Source organism: Balaenoptera borealis, assembly GCF_965194805.1.
Source record: "Balaenoptera borealis genome assembly, chromosome: 20".
Taxonomy (NCBI): Eukaryota; Metazoa; Chordata; class Mammalia; order Artiodactyla; family Balaenopteridae; genus Balaenoptera; species Balaenoptera borealis.
The window spans coordinates 47,049,940-47,068,917 of record NC_138879.1 but is presented as its reverse complement, the minus strand read 5'-3'; the positions used below and the strand labels follow the sequence as shown (position 1 = coordinate 47,068,917).

Sequence of the window (18,978 nt, the reverse complement as noted above, 5' to 3'; positions counted from 1 at the left end):
TTGTAGATGAGTAAGAGGAGGCACAGGAAGGTCAAATAACTCGCTCATGGCTACCTGGCTAGTTAATAATGGAGCTGAGATCTGGACGCAGGCAGCCTGAGTGCAGAACCAGCTCTTCTTCTTCTTTTTTTGGCCATGCCGCCGGGCATCCAGGATCTTACTTCCCCGCCCCTGCACCCCTGCAGTGGAAGCACAGAGGCTTAACCACTGGACCGCCAGGGAAGTCCCAGAACCAGCTCTTCTGTCCACCTCCCGCTTCCTTTTAACTGGATGTTTTGACCTCTTCCTAGTATAGCCACTGTGCCCAGAGATACTAACAAAGAATTAGATAGATTTCAGCCCTGAGGCACAGGTGAGCTCAGTAGCACCCCAACTGAGCCCAACACACACCTACTGAGTGGCTAAGCTTGGAATCCAGACAGTATGATTCCAGACACTACCCTCTCTCTTGCTACCTGACTAAATCAGTAATGCTACAGCGCACACATTTCTAACATGCCGCAGGGTCTGGTTCCTCAGGTCACGGCCCATGAGATGCAGCAACTACAAGGGCAAGGCCAGAGCTAGAACATGCCCAGCAGGAGCAGGGAGAAGACAACAGCCAAGACAGATGGAAGGACAAGACCCAGCAGGCACCGTGGTCTGGTGCCAAGGGGTGTGCAGGCAGACAGCCTAGGGGGGAGCAGCAAGGCCATGCTGTGCGCCTGCCTGCTGGGAATGGAACCACAGGGCCACCACGCCGGACACATGACGGGGAGCGTGCAGCCACTGCAGGTTGACCCGTTAGTGGATCATGCAATCAGTTTGGCAGGTCACCTTTGAAATGGACTGAAAAGGAGCAACTCACATACTAAGGGAGGATAGTTTTATGAAGCTAATTCAGATACACACACACACACACACAGACACACACATAAGGTGTGTGAGCTGTGTTGCAGTATAAAATGATTTCCCTACTAAGGATTTTGTCCAAAAATGTAGGAGTACCATTGTTACCACTAAATAAGCTGTAGTTTATTCCTATAATAGAATTCTATGCAGCTTTGACAATGAATAATCTAGAACTATAGGCAAAAACAAAGACAAATCCCAAAAAACATAATTTTAAGCAGAAAAAGGCAAGTCACAGAAAAATACTTCTACTATGAGTCTGTTTATATAAATAGCAGGCAAAACTACATTTATATTATTTAGGGACACATAACTTATGTAGTAAATCTCTAAAGAAAAGGAGGGAATGATTAACACAAAATTCAGGATGGTGGCGGGGGGCAGTGAGGTTGATGGGTTGAATTGTGTCCCCCCCAAAATTTGTTGGAGTCTTAACCCCCAGTACCTCAGAATGTGACTTTTTTGGAAACATGGTCTTTATAGAGCTAATCAAGGCAGAGATCGGGTGATGCATCTACAGATCAACCAAGGAGCACGAAAGCTTGCTAGCAATCCACCAGAAGCCAGGAGAGAGGCATGGCCCTCAGAGCCTCAGAGGAACCAACCCAGCTGACACCTTGATTTCAGACTTCTGGTCTCCAGAACTGTGAGACAATCAACCCCTGCGGTTTAAGCCCCTCTACTCTGCGGTGCTTTGTATTAGCAAATAAATACAGTGAGGCACACAGCAGTTTCTCAGGACTGGCAATGGTCTCTTGAAGTTTAATGGAGGGCAAATGGATGTTTGTCTTATAAGTCTTTATTAATCCAAACCCAGACATTTCATATGCTCTTTCGTATATATGATACATTTCCTATATAAAATAGAAATAAAAACCAGGTAGGGGTAGTCCAGCCATGACATTTTGCAGTGGAGGGCACAGAGGACCTCCCTAAGGTCACCAGGGTGTAGCTGAGCCAGGGGAAGATCCCCGGTCTCCTGCCTCCCAGTTCAGTGAAGGCCACCATCACAGCCATGGCCCAGAGGTACCCAGAAAAGGCTGAATTCTGTTCAGAGTACAGGGAACCTGGAACTCGCAGTCCTCTGGGAGTGAGCAGGGACCCTGCACTCTTTCATGCCTTGATCTATCCATGGTAGTCTGGTGAAGCCATTGGTCCCTTTTCCTAAGAATGTTTCGAAATGCATTAAATACACAGGATTATAAAGGACATCAATTATATCAAAATGCTATTCTAGCCATGGGGACTCTAGTGAGTCCAAGAGAGTGAACTGATCAGTGCCTGTATACAGTAAGCACTCAATAAAAGTCAGTGGTGGTTATTACTGTTAACTTTAGGAGCTGCTTCCATGTCCTTGGGCCTGGGGTCAATGATACCGAGAAGACAGACCCAGGGATCCACAGCCCAGAGCCTGGGCACCACTGCAGGGCCTGGACTCAGCTGAGGGATGAGGCATGCTGGTAGGTCCTCCGAGCAACCACTACGCGGCTGGCTAAAAGTAATGGCGGCATCCATTCTCCTCTGAACTCCAATGAGGTACATTTCACCGCAGGGAGGCTCATTAAATGACTTGCTTGATGCCATATGAACACTAAGCAGGGGCTCCGGGATTCAAATCCAGGCTTTTGCAATTCTGCAATTTCTTGTTCCTTTACCCATATGTCCTCTGGAGATGAGAGCCTCCCCAGCAGAAGTGAGAACGTGGAAGACTCATTCTGTCGGGGGTACCTAGTGAGTGTTTATCAATAATAACCATTAGCCCTTACTCTGGTATTAAATGATGAACACACACCGTCACCATTCATCATCTTAGCTGATTTTTACAACCCCAGGACATACACGGGGCAGGGATTTCTAACCCTCCCTTTGCAAATGGGGAAAGATGCAGAGAGAATGATTTTACCTGGAGTGCGCCCCTCCAGGTCCATTCTCCCTGCCTCTCCACCCTGTTTTCTGCCCCAGCAGGAGATTACAGGAAGGGAGGGATGCGAGAGAAGCTGGAATATTTCTCCCCACAGCTCCTCCCTGTGGGCCACCCAGACTGTGTTGCAGCTCCTAGCAGGAAGCCGCCCACATGGCCTCTAAGTCTCCAGGTATGGGAAACCAGACCCTCCCCTCACCCTGCCCACATTTTGGTCGTAGTCTTGTTACAAGCTCTCCCCAAACCCCCCAAGCTGGGTGTGTCATCTGTTTCCCGCTGGACGCTGACAGATACGGCAGTTAAGTTGGGGACTCTGGTCTCCTGATGAATGAACGAGGGCCTCTCTGAACCTGCCAACAAGCATCTACTGAATAGTCCCTTGGGGACATGTGGGGAAGGGACAGGGAGAAAAGGAAGATGGCAGAGACACGGAAGGAGGTAGGAGCAGAGGCAACAGGCCGAGCTCTTGGTCTCAGATTTCTCTTTGAATTAACTGGAGTTAACCTTCAGAATATGGGGAAAGACCACAACACTGAGAAGCTGGGCCTGGGGGAGGCCTGTGGTGGGAAAAGAGGTGGCAAGACTTGGAATCTGGGCTTCGGGCCAGCAGAGCCTCTAGTGCCACCTACAAAGCGTTCGGGAAACTGATCTCTGGTCATAAGCTGGGACAGGACGGGGCAGCCCCTTCCAACAACGGGCACTTCTGCACTGCTACTCACGGGGTGGGTGGGGGTGAGGACAGGCGGGCACGTGATGCCCTTGAGAGAAGGGAGCTGCGGGCACCTGATCCTCACCTTGTCTCAAAGAGCCAGCCAGGACTCTAGAGAAGGCGAGATGGCACCTACTGGTTTCCAGACCCTGTTTCCAACTCATCCCCTTTGGCACAGGCATCCAGGGGTGGTGCTGGGACATGGGGCCATTTGAGTTTTCTATCGTGCTCTGGCCTGTAGCCTGGCCTCTGCCGAGAGCGCACAGTTGGGCTGCGTGACCAGACCCCGGGCCACAGAGAAGAGCAAGGAGGAAGACTCACCTCAGGGGGTGGGTCAGTGGCACATGGATTGCCTTCCTTCTACTTTTAGGTATTTTTCTAGTCCTCAATAACTACATGCATTCATTTTATAAAAGGAAACACATTCTATCCTGGAGAACCATGAAGAATCTCAAGAAGAAGAGGACATCACATTGTGGCACAGTTATTTGTGAATTAATAAGATTGCAAAGGACCTGGATTAGGGTTTGCAGGACCTCAGGGATGAGCTGGAGGCTCTTTCACCTGGTGACAGGCTGGCACATGGCCAGTACCTCCGTGACATTCAGGGGTGGTGGGCAGGAAGAGATAAACCGCAGCGTGAGCTCCTCATGCCTGGCTGAACCCTCTCTCCACGCAAGGATCTCGGGGGGAACCCGGGAAGTCACACCTCCCTCTGGGAGCGTGCTGTGTTATCACCTGCTTTGTGAAACCATCCCTGTAGGTTTCCATGTCCCTGACCTTAAAGAAACTTTACATCTTTAACTGTGGCAGTTGGTAGGCAAGATGCAGCAATATGTCCTATTTAACACCAAGAACACAGGGGCCAGATTGCTTGGGTTCATATCCAGCTCATCACTTACTAGCTATGTGTCCTTGAGCAACTTATTTACCTAACCTGTGCCTCTGCGTTCTCAACTGTAAAGTGGAGATAAGCATCTTCTCCATAGGATTATTGTGAAGAGTAAGGGGATTAATATACAGAAAGTGCTTGGAACAGCGTGGGACACATAGCCAGTGCTAGGTAAGTGACAGCTATTATTATTGGCACTTTCCCATTAATCACTCATTGTTTTGTGTCAATTTTATAAAAACAATCTCAAGGGCTTCCCTGGTGGCGCAGTGGTTGAGAGTCTGCCTGCCGGTGCAGGGGACACAGGTTCGAGCCCTGGTCTGGGAAGATCCCACATGCCGCGGAGCAACTGGGCCCGTGAGCCACAACTGCTGAGCCTGCGCGTCTGGAGCCCGTGCTCCGCAACAAGACAGGCCGCGATAGTGACAGGCCCGCGCACCATGATGAGGAGTGGCCCCCGCTCGCCGCAACTGGAGAGGGCCCTCGCACGGAGACGGGGACCCAACGCAGCCAGGAATAAATAAATAATTAATTAATTAATTTAAAAAAAATTTCAATGTTGTAATTCTTAAAAAAAAAAAAAAAAATTTCAATATTTCTGTGACTGCTCCACAGAAATATCTCATCAGCTTGGCCTCTAGGGGTCAGAGGGTGGCACAGAGGAGAGAAGAAAGTAATGAAACAAGCAAGGAACATTTAGATGGGGCCCTTGCTAAGTGTTACATACAATACGTATCATTTAATCCAGCAATAGGGACACCATATAAAATGCAAGACGCCCAGTACAATTTGAACTCTGGACGAGTAACAAGTTTTTGGTATAAGTATGTCCCAAATATTGCATAGGATATACTTATGCTTAAACAAGTGTTCATTGTTAAACTAAACCTCAAATTTAACCGGGCATCCTGTATTTTTACTTGCTAAAAAATTTGGCAACCCTATTGGTGGGGTTGGTAAGCTTCTTCCCATTTTACAGGTGAGGAAAATGAAGCTCAAAGAGGTGAAGTAAATTGCCCGAGGTAGTTTTGTCCCAGCAAGTATTCAAAGGCTCTGGTTCCCCCACGGCAGCAGGCCGCTTCCCTCCAGCTGCTCTGCTCTCAGAAGGCGGACAGGCCTATAGCCAGAGACACAGCCCTCGATCACCTGCCCGCAGCCAGGATGTGCTCCTCAGCCCCCAGGCGGGAGCCTGAATGCAGGAAGAGAGATTTTTTTTTCCCAGAGAGGCTGGGGGGCTACTGCTCCCCAAAACCAGTGCACGGGGAGCCTTCCTGCAGGGGAGGGAGGTTGGGAGGCGACGGGGAGGAGGTCCCGTGAGGGCTGCAGTCAGCCAGGGCGGCACCCGCAGCTCTTCCGGGAGCTGCCCCTGCCTGGGGCTGAAATCTGGAGGCAAAAAAATCACAGGAGAAAACTCAGGAAGCACCAAAGGAAACTTCTCCGGAAGTCCTGAAGTATTTCCACAGCTAGGAGAGAAAAGTTTAAAGTGAAAGCAGCTATGGGCTGGCCTCTCAGAGCCCAGGGTATGACCACAGCATGCTGGTAGCCCCGGCCCAGGTCACAGGGCCCCCTCCCCAGAGCTCACGCAGATGGCCTGGCCTCCCGGGCTCAGCAGAATGCCCCACATGCCCCGCTCTGCTCTCCAGACTCCGAGCTGGGGCTTCACTTGAGTCATTCTCAGCTCTATTTTTACTCGAAGGTGACAAGAAACAACGAATGTTCAAAGCAGGACAATCAAGTCGCCTGATTCCACGCTTCTGCAGGGCCAGGGACCATGGCTGGCCTTTGCTGGGAGCAAGGACAGGAAAGGGGGTCCAGGAACCTCTGGAGGGCTTCTCTCCAGACCCAGGAGTCTAGAGCCCATTCCCCAGTCTGTAACTTCCCAGGAAGGTGACATGCAGCTTCCTCCTCCCCTGGCCAAGAAAGGCCAAAGCACATTCCTCCAGGCAAAGTAATGGCTTGTGCAAAAAGCACCAAACTCTGGCTGGGGATGGCGTGTCTGGGGAACAGTGAAGGATTCCGTGCGGCGGCAGGGTGGGGAGTGTGGTTAAGAGAGCCAGGAGGTGAGGCTGGAGATGGTGTCTGAAAAGGCTCCCGTGCTGTGCTAGGAGTTTAGACTTGACCTTCTAGGAAGGAGGGAGGCGGGAAGGTGCTAGACTAGTGAGGGAAGGAATCAGATCCTCCAGGAGGGCTTGAGGACCCCAGGGCCTTCCTACTGAATGGGCATCACCTGGGGGCTTGTTAGAAACGCCAAACAGGAGGCCCTGCCCCAGACCTGCTGGACCAGAATCTGCATCCTCACAAGATGCCCCAGCTGATTCGTATGTCTAGGTGAGGCCCTGAGTCACGGCTGCGGTGGAGAGAGGGTCACTGGTTGGACCTCTCCAATAGCCTTTTCTGACTGCCCTTCTGCCCTCCTCATGCTCAGCTCTACTGCCTCCTTGCGTCCTCCCTGCTCCGTGATTCTCTTAGGTGGCCCTTGTGCTAGAACGCAGCCCCCGAGAACATCCTTCTCTTCATACCCCCTCACCAACCACAAAGCATTTCCAAGCTCCCACGTGCTCGGGGCAAAGGGAGATAGATGCACGCAGCGGTTAAGAGTCAGTCCCCAAATTGAACTGGATGTTCAGAAGAGCTTTGCAAACACACAGATGCTGGGCCCAACCCCAGGTTCTCATGCCGAGGGCCCTGGCACTTGAGCACCTTTGGTGAGGAGCACAAGCTCCGGCATCACACAGACCTGGGTTTAGAGCCCAGCTCAGCTTTTCCTAGGCTGTGTGACCTTAGGAAAACTGTTTACCTTCTCTAGGATCATAAAAAAAAAAAGTCTCCTCATCCACAGAAGTGGATAAAAATAGTTGAGACCTCTGCAGGGGGGGTTGAAGATTAAACGGGACATTGTTTGTCAAGTGCTTAAGGACAGTGTCTGGCACCCTATAAATGGCAGCCTTTGTTATTCTTCTTTGTGCCTCTAAGGAGTTTAGAGTCTGGCAGAGAGGAAATGACAACGGGTACAAAGCCTACATAGGTAAACACTACAAAACAATAAATAAGAAAGAACTCAATGTTGTGGCCCAGCAAGCAGTGCTGGGTTCTGAACTGGGGTGCTCACCAAGGCCGGTGCTATAATCACGCACAGGGGCTTCCTGGAGGTGGTGGTAGCTTGAGCTGAGGCTTGAGCACAGAGGTTGGCTGTGGAATGGTGAGGGTCTCACTGGCTAGAGCAGGGGGCACGTGCTGGGATGCTGGCAGATCTTAATGGATGGGTAGTGCGAGATGTCCCCCAGCATGGGGGATCTTGAAGGCAGTTTGGATTGGATGTGGAAAGAAAATGCCTCACTGAAGGTTTCTGGGCAAAGGAGAGGCGGATGGAAGCAGGTTTAGTGTAGTCACAGGCAACTGGATGGGGAGTGGTGTCTCAGGTCAGGGAGGGGGCCTGAGGATGCTCAGGTGTCCGCAGCAAGGGCCTGGCTGTGGTGGCAGCCACCGCGGGTCCCCAGGCAAGAAATAGCTCTTCATCCAATTTGCATCCCATCCTTCCTTTCCAGGGTGCAGGAGACAGAACAAGATCCTGCTTCGGGTGTCTAAAGTTTCTGCACCCAAAGACGGCACACGATGCCCACTGACCCATCCAGGTCAGGAGCTGCCACAGGGTCTGCAAAATGTCTGCAGACCAAATGCCAGGGGAAATGGCCCTTCCATATGGCTGGGTGGCACACCAGCTGGTCTCTCATTAACCCTCTCAATGATGCACTAGAAAATTAACAACTAAGGCTTTCTGCTCCATTAACACCGACATTGGCCCTTGGCGGAGGGGGGCGGGGGGGTGGAGCGGGACAGGTTTTGTCTAGACAGAGGAACTCATAAAGTCCAGATGCCTGGGCTTCTGCCACTCAGGAAGGGGGTGGGCAGAGGAAACCTGGTATGTCTCCCATGGTGGGTGCCTCCCATGGTGAAGTCCCCAGCAGAGACCAATCACAATCACAAGAGGCCACTCCCTCTTCTCATCCTTAAGATGAGGTTAACAACCTTTCACAGCTTTACTGTGAGAATTAAATGAGATTGTGAACATGAGAACACTAGCTCAGGTGTGGTACCCACTAGGTGTCCCATCAATTGCTTTGTTATTTTTATTTTTATTGGGAAACAGAAGGGTCTGACTTGGTTCAGGGTCCACAGTCAGTCCCCTAGGAGAGGTTATAAAGGACCCTGGAGCCCTGCTACCCAGGTCGTGGTCCCTAGACCGTCAACAGTAGCACTGGCATCACCTGGGAGCTTGCTAGAATACAGAACCTCAGGCCTCAGTCCAGCCCTACTGAATGAGAATCTGCATCTTAACAAGATCCCCAGGCCATTAAAATGCACAGTAGAGTTTGAGACTCTGCTCTAGTATATTTGGTCCTAGGAAAAAACCATCTTCTCCTCTCTCCTCTCCCACCTCAGGAAATACGGGGCCCAGGACTCCAGGTGGATAGAAGTAGAGGATGCTGATGCCGCAGGGCCCTTTGATTAGCTCCTGCTTGCTTGCCATGCTGCATTAAAGCACACGAGAGCACATGTTGAGAAAATTACTCCCTTCTTGATTCCTTTCAATCTTTCCCACTACTGTTTGGTACTAGATGTCTTTAACATTGATTCTCTGTTTCCTTCCCTTAAACAGAGACATAGGAGGCTCAGACCTAGAGCTTTCCAAGGGCAACAGTGTATAACTAGAATTAATAACACTGTTGAGTGTTTAGTGCATTTATTTGTAAGGAAACTTTTTATTTATTGCAAGAGATACAGATCTTCCATTCGTTTCCTTTCTAAGTAAATGATATTTAAAACAATGAGTCAAATTGAAGAAAAACAGTTAGGTCCATAATAACGGAAGTGTGTGAATCTGGCAAAAATCACAACACGTATATAAATCACGGCAGTTTGGTAAATTATTATCCCTTATAATTCATAAGAGCCCTCTGAGATCAGCTCATCCACTTTTTTCATATTGCAGGTCATGAAATCAATGTAGTAGGTCATGACCAGCACTTCTTGGGTTTGTTTTTAATGGAGTGGAATGGAATGGAATAGACTAGAAGAGCATAAAGTTACGAGAACATTGCAAATGTGATAAAACAGTAAGTACTATCCCATAAACTTTTGTTTCAGTTTGTGTGTGTCCTGGCTTACAATGTAAAATGTCTGTATTCTGTATGGGCTGTGGTCCAAAGAGTTAGCAAGCCACTCATGTAGTCCACTCTCCCTTTAGTAGGTGCCCCTGGCCTCTGCTAACTTATTTCCAATGGGGAGGAGTTGACTCCTTTGGCCAGACCATCCATGAGCATGTGTCGAGGTCCCACCACAGCTCTCTGGCTCCTCTCTCACGACAGAACTGACAACGGTAGCCCCTGCCACAAGTTATTAAATGGACGCTTCCCAGCCCCACTGAGGTGAGGAAAGACTCAGGCACCTGCACAGAAAGAAGTGTGGAGATGCACTAGCATGAAGACATGTCATTTTTGGAGGGACAGGATCCCCATCACCAGGATCTGCTCTCCTGGCCCTCTGAACCCTCCCAGGCTTGAGCAGCCCTCTTTCACTGGTCTTCCCTGAAAGATGTCTCTTCCCTTGAAGAGCAGTGATGGAGAGGGGGAAGGAGGCTGGGGGAAGGGCAGGAAGAACAGGAGAAAGCTCTGGGTGGGGGAGGGGATAGAGTTCATCACAGGGTGGCACTTGAAGGATGGACTTGTCAAGGCTGAGCCTCGGGCCGGCTGCATCCTGGACCCACAGGGAGGGCAGGAGCACGCCAGGGCAGCAGGAGGAAGAAGGCTGGGGCAGCAAGTTCAAGGTGGGGGGAGGAAGGGGTCAGGAGCACGTAAGGCCCCAGCGCCAGCTGAAATTTCACATCAGCCCCCCTACAAACAGACGAGTGAGCCAAGGGGAAGGTTCATGGGTCCCTACACCCTACCAAGCAGGAATTCCTAAAAATGCCCACAGACTGAGAGAAGGAAGTAAGCTGCCAGTGACATCTCGAGCAGCAAAGGGAAAGGACGAGAATGGAGTTGTGGGACCCCTTCCCCTCCCCCATGTCCCCACTTTTACCTTCCTGCTTCGCTTGTCAGCTCAAGGCAGTCTTTCACCCCCTTTATCATACCCCAAAAACTCTCCACATGCAAACCCTTTGTACAACAAGCCCTCCTATCTTGTTTTAGCCTTTCTGGCTCCAGCCGAAGAGGGGTCTGCTACGGCGGAAGGCTCCAGGCACAGGCTTCCTCCAGAGGCCTGAACTCTCGGCAGGGCACTCTGGGTCTGCACTGGAGCTGCCCCATCGTTAGCATGCTTTGTGTGGGTGAGTTCAAATGCAGAAGCTGGATCTGTGGCCCAACTGGCCCTGGGCCTCAGCAAAGGACCTTGGTGCGCAGTGGCCTGATTTATGGCCGAGAGCTCTCTTTATTTTCCTTTGGAAACTATGGGGGTGAATTTTAAAAGGCCTGAGATCAGAGCCAGCGTGCCTGGGCTCTGCCAAGTCCTCTCTTCCTCTAGTTCCCACTTACTTGTCCCTTGCCCTGCTCTGCTCTGGAAACTGGGCCTTCGCTGTACCCCATCCCTAACCCCAGAGTCTATTTTCTCTCCTTCCTCTTTATTTATTTTGGGGTTAACAAACAGTGCGCCTCTTGCCAATAACCCAGGGACGAGGTAACTCTGGGATATGGGTTCCAAGTACCCATGGGAGAGCTCCTTGGGAATCATCCTTAGGAAGAGGCAGTCCAGCTGGTGGGCACTTACAGGGAACCCAGAGGCTGAGAGCTGCCCGAATACCACGGGGGCAGCCAAGACAGTCTCCACAGTTGTCATTCTAGCTAGAGAGATGAACAGATCAATCAATCTCCGCGAAATACCAGCTGCCGTGAAAGGCAAGGGAGTCTGGGAGGAAGCGTGGTTTCGAGTCAGGCCAACCCTGTGCTCAATTCCTGGCTTGTACTCTAGCGCAAGGACCTTGAATTAATTACTTAACTTCCCTGGGTCCCAGTTTCCTCCCTATAAGATAGAGATAATTCCTTCCTACCTCATAAGGTAGGGGCTGTTGAAGATTAGCGATAACACGTGGGCAGTGCCCAGGACCGTGCTGACACATAGTAGGTCCTCATCGGCCTTGGCTAAGATCATTATTGCTGCTGGCAGCTGAGCGGGCTATATACAGAGTTGGAGCCATCTGAGATCTGATGAGCTTCAAACTGGGAGACCTTCGGCAATAAGTTAACCTCTCAGGGCTTCAGATTCCTCATCCACAGACCAGGGGGATGATAAAAGGTACCTTGGTGGGTTGTTAGGATAATGTAAGGAAGTACCTACCACAGCATCTGGCACATAGTACGACTGGTTAAACTTTATGTTTTCTGCCATTCTTCCTAGACCAAATGGAAAAATCTAATTTCTATGAACTTGGTCGGACTAACGGGCTTTCTTTTCCTTGGGCCCAGTGGTTGTGAGAGCCCCAAGGATGAGGTTTCTATGTACCTTTGCAGAGCTCAGACACATTTCCCTTAAAGGTCCCCATTGCACAACTCCAGGGGTGCCGTCACAAAGAGCACACAGCCACCCAGACCCCAAACCTCTCAGAAAGGGATCTTTCTCACAAAGCTGTACCTTCAAGGGAGAAATTCACTCAAAAAGATGGACTCTATGCTGCTTAGGCCCAGGGTAACTTGCACCTGAACAGTGACCACAAGTGAGGCAATCAATTGCTGTTGTGGGTGGTAGCTATCCCCCAGCTGGGGAAATAACTAGGCTTAATTGTACAACATCTTCAGTCTCCATAATCTTGATCCATTAAACCCTTGCTGCTGGCCAGGAGGCAATGCCCAGGAGGAAGGGGTTAGCCCAACACACTAATAGGATCAGCCCTTCAATCCCATGAAGGTAATTATGGCCACATCCTTCCCCAACAGCCCTGAGTAAACCCACAGATCCCTAGCCAATTTGGGGCTTTTCTAGGCAGTACCAGCTCCACTGACACCCCAGGAAGGCCAAGAGCTACGTTGCCTGGAGTGACACGGACTCAGCTCCATTGACATTGGTCCACCTGAGTCCTCCCAGCTGCCCAACCCCTTCTGGAGACGTTGCTCACCTTTGACAAAATGCCTGACCACATCTGCTACATCTACCTGTGGTCTAGAGGGACATGGAAGCCGCAGAGGTGAAGGTGGAGGAAAGAGGGGAAGGGCACCTGATCGATTAGGTCACCACAGAGCCCGCCCCATCTCCCAAAGACCACACTGACCCTGTCAGTTTCCATATGGCCAGTAAACCCATATTCGTCTTTCGTCCCGCAGTGTGGTAGGGAAGGAAGCGCAGGAAGAGAAGACAGAAATAAAGCACAGGGGCAGAAAACCGAGTGAGAGGCCCAAATGAGGTCTGAACCTGGGGGAAGAGAACTGGCTGTCCCATCTGCAGTGGGTCACGGTTGCAGCCGGCCCCACCTCAAAGGGCTCTTTGCCAAATGCCTTGGGCAGGGAGTAGGCTTGGGTGTCTATCCCCAACCCTCTTATGGGGGTGCATCCTCTAGTTTGCCTGTTGCCCTGATTTCCTTCTTCTTCCCCATTTACAGGATCAGGTTCTCCCCAAGCTTCAGAGACAAGCAGAACGCTCCCACTGCCAATCAGGGCCATCCATGGCTCCATCAGACCATATCTTGCCCAAAGGAATGCAAGCTAGGGCAGACCAAGGCCACAAGTCAAAACAATCAGCCTCTCCTATCCAGCCCTGGAGACAGGTAAGCCTGCAGGCCTCTCCCCCTGGTACTCCGTGGAAAGTGCCAAGACCCTGTAGGTAGAAGGTGGTGGGAACTCCAAGCCCCGTGGATACCCCTCAGCCTACCAGAGCCAGGGGCCCGGCTAAGGCAGACGTCGTGGAGATGACATGCAGTTGTCCTGAAGCTGCCTTCCTCCTGGTTTGCTCCAAAGGGCTCAAGCTGAGCCGAAGAGCTGCAGCACCAACATTGGTGGGGAAGGCTTCCAATCACATAATCACAAGCCCTAGCAATGCGTGGGACTCCCTTGGGGGGTCTACAATTACCAAATCCACACAGCCAGAAACTTGTGAATGGACCAGCTAATGGGTTTATGGGGTTTGCTGGTGGAGTAAGGAGTTAAGGAGCCAAGAACCCAGAAGTTTTCTTTTCCCTCTCATACTCACTCACACAACCGGAAATTACTGCGGGCTTATTATGGCACAAGGCACTGGGCTAGGCACCAGCTGAGAACCTAGTCCAACACTCTGACCCTGCCTGTCCCCTCACACACTTCCCAGCCCCTTCCAAACTCCTCTGCAAGACTTTCGTGGATCCCTGTTCAGTGACAAAGGCCGTGAAGAGCTGGACAGCTGATCAGTTCAATAGCACTCCTCATCTTCAAAGCACTTGAGAAACATTAACCAATTAATCCCCGTGGCACCCACGTGAGACATCATAGCCTCACTTTACAGAGGAGTGTGAGTAAGGAAGGTACCAGAATCGCCCCTGGACCCAGAGAACAGCCCCAGTCTTCCATCCTACCGGCTCTCCCCCCTTCTTCTACCCACCTAGCTAATTCTTCACAAATGTTCCTGTCATTCCTTCCTTTTTCCAAAGAACAATAACAGCAGCAATCACAACAGCAACAAAAAATCACATTTCTCTGACTAGGAGACTTAATTCTTCTGCCAGGCCCACCCCTGGGACTCCAGCAGCCACGTCAAATATGGGCTGGTGTTGACAAGCAGGAATACATGACTGAGGCTTAGTCATAGGACAAGAAAGCATCCATTTGCAGGTCCACACCGACTGTCAGGCCAGTGGCCTGGTCCTTGGTGCAGCTAATATAGGAATAAGGTGGGAAACTGAGGCAGGTTCATGATCATCTGGAGATGAGTTTTTATCCCCACAGCCCCAGATGCTTTCCTGGCTATTGGACAGGGCACTGAGTCTGTAAGGGGCATAAAAATATCACCAGAGATTTCCCTTGGAAATGTCGCTTGGGGTAACAGAAGTGAGATCCAAAGGCAGATTCTGATAACTACAGATGATCATGTTCTGCCTTCTATGAGGTCCAGATAACTAGAGGTTTTGCTTGGCTCCACAGTCGGCCTGTTTGAGGCCAGAGCTAAATTGCCTGGGACAAAAAAGAGGCTGGAATGGCAAAGGAAGAGACCTTAAATGTAGCCCTCAGTTCTCTTTTACACAGATCCTGAAAGATTTCGTCTCTACTCAGAGGAACAGAGAAAGTTTCAGAGCACCTCCCGTTTTTGTTATTCCATAGAACTTAGTATGATCCAACCTGATCCCGTGGTATAGAAGAAAACCAAGAGAAAGTGGTGTTTAGTGGAAACAGTGGTGAGAGAAAGACAGAGAGAAGATAAAACGAAGAACACAGGCAGAAAACACGTGCAGATAGAAACATACCAGCTCCAGGGAAAGAATCTAGGCAAGGCACTGAGGGGCAAAGCTGACACTACTACGTTAATGTAGGAAAATGAACGGTCCAGAGACAGGAGGTGGGGTGGCTGGAACCCTCATCCATCACACTAGTTTACCAGGGGCAAAGACCGTGCTCCAATCAGTCCCAGATCACACGGGCAGCTGGGAGCCAACCCATCTCCTTGAGTCAGACAGATCACCATCACTACAGACCTTCAGGACTTCTACTATAGGGGAAAGAGGGGGTCTGAGGTTCACCCCTTATCAAGTGACCATATCAGCCTGCAGTGGAAGTGTGCACATATGCTAAAGCCAGAAAGACTGAGCCGACAACTCCAAAGGTAAGACGTGTGTGAGGGGAGGGGCTGTTTGTTAGCCTGGCATCTTAGGTGTAGAGAATCACCAGCCTCAGTGAAATTAGACAGAGCCTCAACCACCCCTGCCCTGGCTCCAGGACCAGCCCCCAGTTCCTCCAAGAGACACAGAGTCAAGTTAGGCTCAGTCATTCAGACCACTTACCCTGCTGGACCATTCTGGGGAGAACTCTGACAGAGGACCAAAGAGACAGATGTCCCCCATTCCATGACATCCCAAGACCTTGAATAAGTTCAGACATATCTAGGTGACACTCAGGGTCTTCCTAGGGTATGATCTAAATCCCAGCTTTGTCACTTACCAGTCACGTGACCTTGGGTAATGGTTTTAGCCTATTCAGCCTCTCTTCCTGTAAAAGGGAGAGAAGACTACCTATCTTGCAGAGTTGTGAGGTAAGGAGAGACTGGATGGAGTGCCTAGCTCAGTGCTGGCATAGGGTAGGTCCTCAGGAGATGCCACTATCACTGCCACCAGGAGCAGTGCTTAGAAGGAGCCTCGATCACCGGGTCATTCGCATCCCTAAGAAGTACACTGGCTACCCTGTGCCCTGGGTACATCCCCTTTACAATTCCTGATGGATGTGGCTTTTGTGGGGACTTGCCACCCTGTGAGCCTGTAAGCAGAAAGCTTCCTGAGAGGCAGAGGAACTTCCTCTGGGAGCCACAGAACCATGCTGCCAGGCAAATGACAGCTCGGGTATTTGTTTTAATTTAGGCTCTTGTCAAGAGGAAAATTCATGGCTAACAGCCCAAACATGACTGCACAGCACCTCCCCAGGAAGCCTCACTCTACGGCTCTCCAATCAGCTGTTTGGAAGAAGGAGGCAAGGACTCCTCCTCACATTGCTGCCAAGTTGGTGTCCCCCCTCCCCTCCATCCAGGCTGCCCCAGGAGCCCAGAGGCCAGGGCAGCAGCAGAAGGGTAGACAGCTCAGATGCCAGCCTGCCTGAGTCAGGGCTGATAAACAGGCACCCCCAAAGAAGGCCTCGGTCTAATTCCCTTTTCCCATCCCACCTTCCTCCAGTCGGAAATTGTCAAAGCATCCTCAGGCAATTTTGCTCCTTTGCTCCAGGTTGTGTATGTGTGTGGGGTTAGGTGTTGGGGTGGGTTGGGGGGTGGTAGGAAAACTTGGAAATGATCAGATGATCAGGTGGGGGAGTCTTCTTTAAGGCAATGAAGAGAAAGCCAGAGACAGGTTTCCATAGGATTCTATGCTCTGGGAAATAGGGAAAGCAGTACTGGGTTTTGCAAAGAGTCAGAAATATTCAGGAACATAAGCTGCATGTGAATATGAGGCATTGTTGTGACTGTTATTTGCAAGAGCACAGCTAAGAGAAGGTCACTAATCCTTCCTTTGGGTCAGGAGCTGATCTGCAGCAGGGCTCTGAACAGATGTGTGCCCCATTCAGGCAAACACACGTGCACACACACCACACAGCGACCGTGGGCCCTGACCTTCACCCAACGATGCTGGCCTCTGCAGGGGAAGGAGCAGGTGGAGTGGCTAGGCTCGGCGCGGGACCGACACCCAGGGGATCCAGCTTTGTCCCTTTGATGTTGAAACACCAAAGCAGAATGGACCATCACAAGGAGAGCTCCTGGGGGGAGGAAAGGAAAGGGAAAAGGATGGGGATGGGGATGGGGGGAAGGAGGAAAGGAAAGGAAAAAGGATGGAGGCAGAAGAGGGAGAAGAAAAAGGTATGGGGAATGATGGGGACCCAAGGGGATACAGAGGTCAGAGGTTGGGTACTGAGTACTGAGGAGCCTCCAGGGCAAGCCTTTGGGGTTCAAGGCATCACCTTGTCCACTCCGCCCGCCATAAGACTGTTACCAAGGAATTCAAGCCAGGTTAACCCTTAAAAATGTCCTTGTCCCATGGCATCCAGTGTCCAGAACCAGAACCTGGCTCCACCTATCTCCCCCAACCCCTGCCCCTGCCTCAGGACTCTGGGCTAGGAGACCTAGCAAGAGAGAGTGGGAGGGTCCCACTGAACCGATCAGGGAGGGTGAAATCCACTTACTATCTTCTTCAGGGGCTATCAGGACCCTCTTCCTGTACCACTGAAAGCTAGGGGAAGGTGTCTCAAGGGAGGGGTGGGAGAAATGCAGTGCTTTAGCCACCTAAGCAAGTCGGAGTCGGAGTCGGAGTCGGAGTCGGGGTCGGGGTCGGGGTTGGGGTCGGGGTCGGGGCGCTCAACGCTGGGCGCAAGCCCCCAGAAGGTACGAGCGCTCAGTTAACACATCCCCAGCGGCAGTGCAATCACGTGATCGCGGCAGATTTGGGAGCGAGGGGGTGGAGACGCCGCCGAGGTTAGTTTTTTTTTCTTTTTTGGGGGAGTGGAAGGAGGGGAGAGGGGGAGGGAGGGGGAGAGTGCGGGTAATGATGAGCCTGGCAGGAAGTACTGCTGAGCTGGGGGTTTTCAGGTCCTTCATCCAAATGGCCCCCACGGAGATGTGCACCTACAGTCTCCCTTACCACACGACCCTACCCCCACCCCGAAACACACAGGTCTCAGGATGTCCCTGAGGTGGCAAACTCAGGCGCCAAGACCAAAATGGCCTTTCTGCTTCAACGTGGACAGAAGGAGCAGCCAGTCGAGGAGCGGAGGCAGCACCCTACAAGGGCTCTCCCCTCTTCCCCAGGGTTGGGGACTGCTCGGTTACACAACAGGTGGGAGAGGGGTGACACAGCTCTCCTGGCCCCGTCGGTCCACTGCGCACCCCCTGCGGCTTGAAGTCCACTCTGGGGACCCCATCCGCGGCCGATCGCGGGATCCTACGCCGCTCGCCCGCCTGCCGGCCCGCCGGGCACCTGGGCGGCCGTGCCCGCAGCCCCCAGTCCGCGCGGGGCTCCCCAGAGAAGCCCGGCATCGCGGGCCCCAGGGCCGTCCAGGCGCAGCGCGGGGCGCCGGGGCCCCTTCCCGCCTGGCCTCCCCTGCCCGAGCGCACACGTACTGCTGTAGAGGGTGTCGATCCAGGAGAGGCGCGGCAGGCCCCGGTGGCTGAGCGGCTCCATGCCCGCGGCTCCGCGCGGCGGCGGCGGCTCCGTCAGATCGGAAACCCGACCCTCATCGCACAACAAAGGAGGGAGGGCGCGGGCGGCGGGCGGGCGGCCAGCTCCAGAGGCCGAAGTTGCCGAGCGCTGGGTGGAAGCCGGGGGAGGCGGGGAAACAGGTAGCAGGGAGGACCGAGCCGGAGCTGCCCGGGAGGAGGGGAGGGCGGGCGAGGGCCGGCGAGCGCCCGCGGGAGCCCTTCCGGCCCCTGCGACCGCCGCGAGCCCCGCTGCGGTTCCCGGAGCGGCGGCCCCGCAGCCCGCCCGCCAACTAGCAACTTCTCCGGGGCTGCACGGCGCCCAGGGGCGGGGGGGCGGGGGCCGCGACCAATCGGCGCGAGGCTCCCGCGCCCCCTCCCCGCAGCACGCCTCCAGACCCGGGAAGGGGTGTGGGGAGCAGCCGGGGTCCCCACGCGAGAGGCGCTCCAGCCGGTGACGGAGGAGTGGTCCGCGGGGGGACTCCGGGCTGCGGCGCAGGCCCAGGATCCTCTTCCTCCCCTCGCTGGGCTCGGCCAAATTCTGGCAACCCGCTGACTAGGTGCCGCGGGGAGACCTACGAGCCCGCAGGGGTGACATCACCTGCCACCCCAGGATCTCTAAGCGCAGTTTCAGGGGCCAGTGAGGCTCCCAGGCCCCTCCCCTAGGCAAGCCTGGGGAGCGGCGCTGACGGGGTTAACGTCCTGCCCGCCCGCGGGAAGCCTTGGCTGCCC

At 52.6% G+C, this 18,978-nt stretch overlaps 1 protein-coding gene across 2 annotated transcripts in view; it reads right to left on the bottom strand.

Moving 5' to 3' along the window:
• The window catches only part of ABR (ABR activator of RhoGEF and GTPase), a 180,087-nt gene that overhangs the window by 116,467 nt on the left and 44,642 nt on the right, over positions 1–18,978 (bottom strand). Inside the window, exon 1 of one of the 2 annotated variants that reach the window (XM_082370532.1) lies at positions 18,172–18,508. The exons of the other annotated variant lie outside the window; for it this stretch is intronic. Coding sequence (XP_082226658.1) covers positions 18,172–18,232 — 61 coding nt within the window. The 5' untranslated portion in view covers positions 18,233–18,508. Of the gene's footprint in view, positions 1–18,171; positions 18,509–18,978 lie in introns of those variants that run through there. 2 annotated transcript variants of the gene reach the window in all.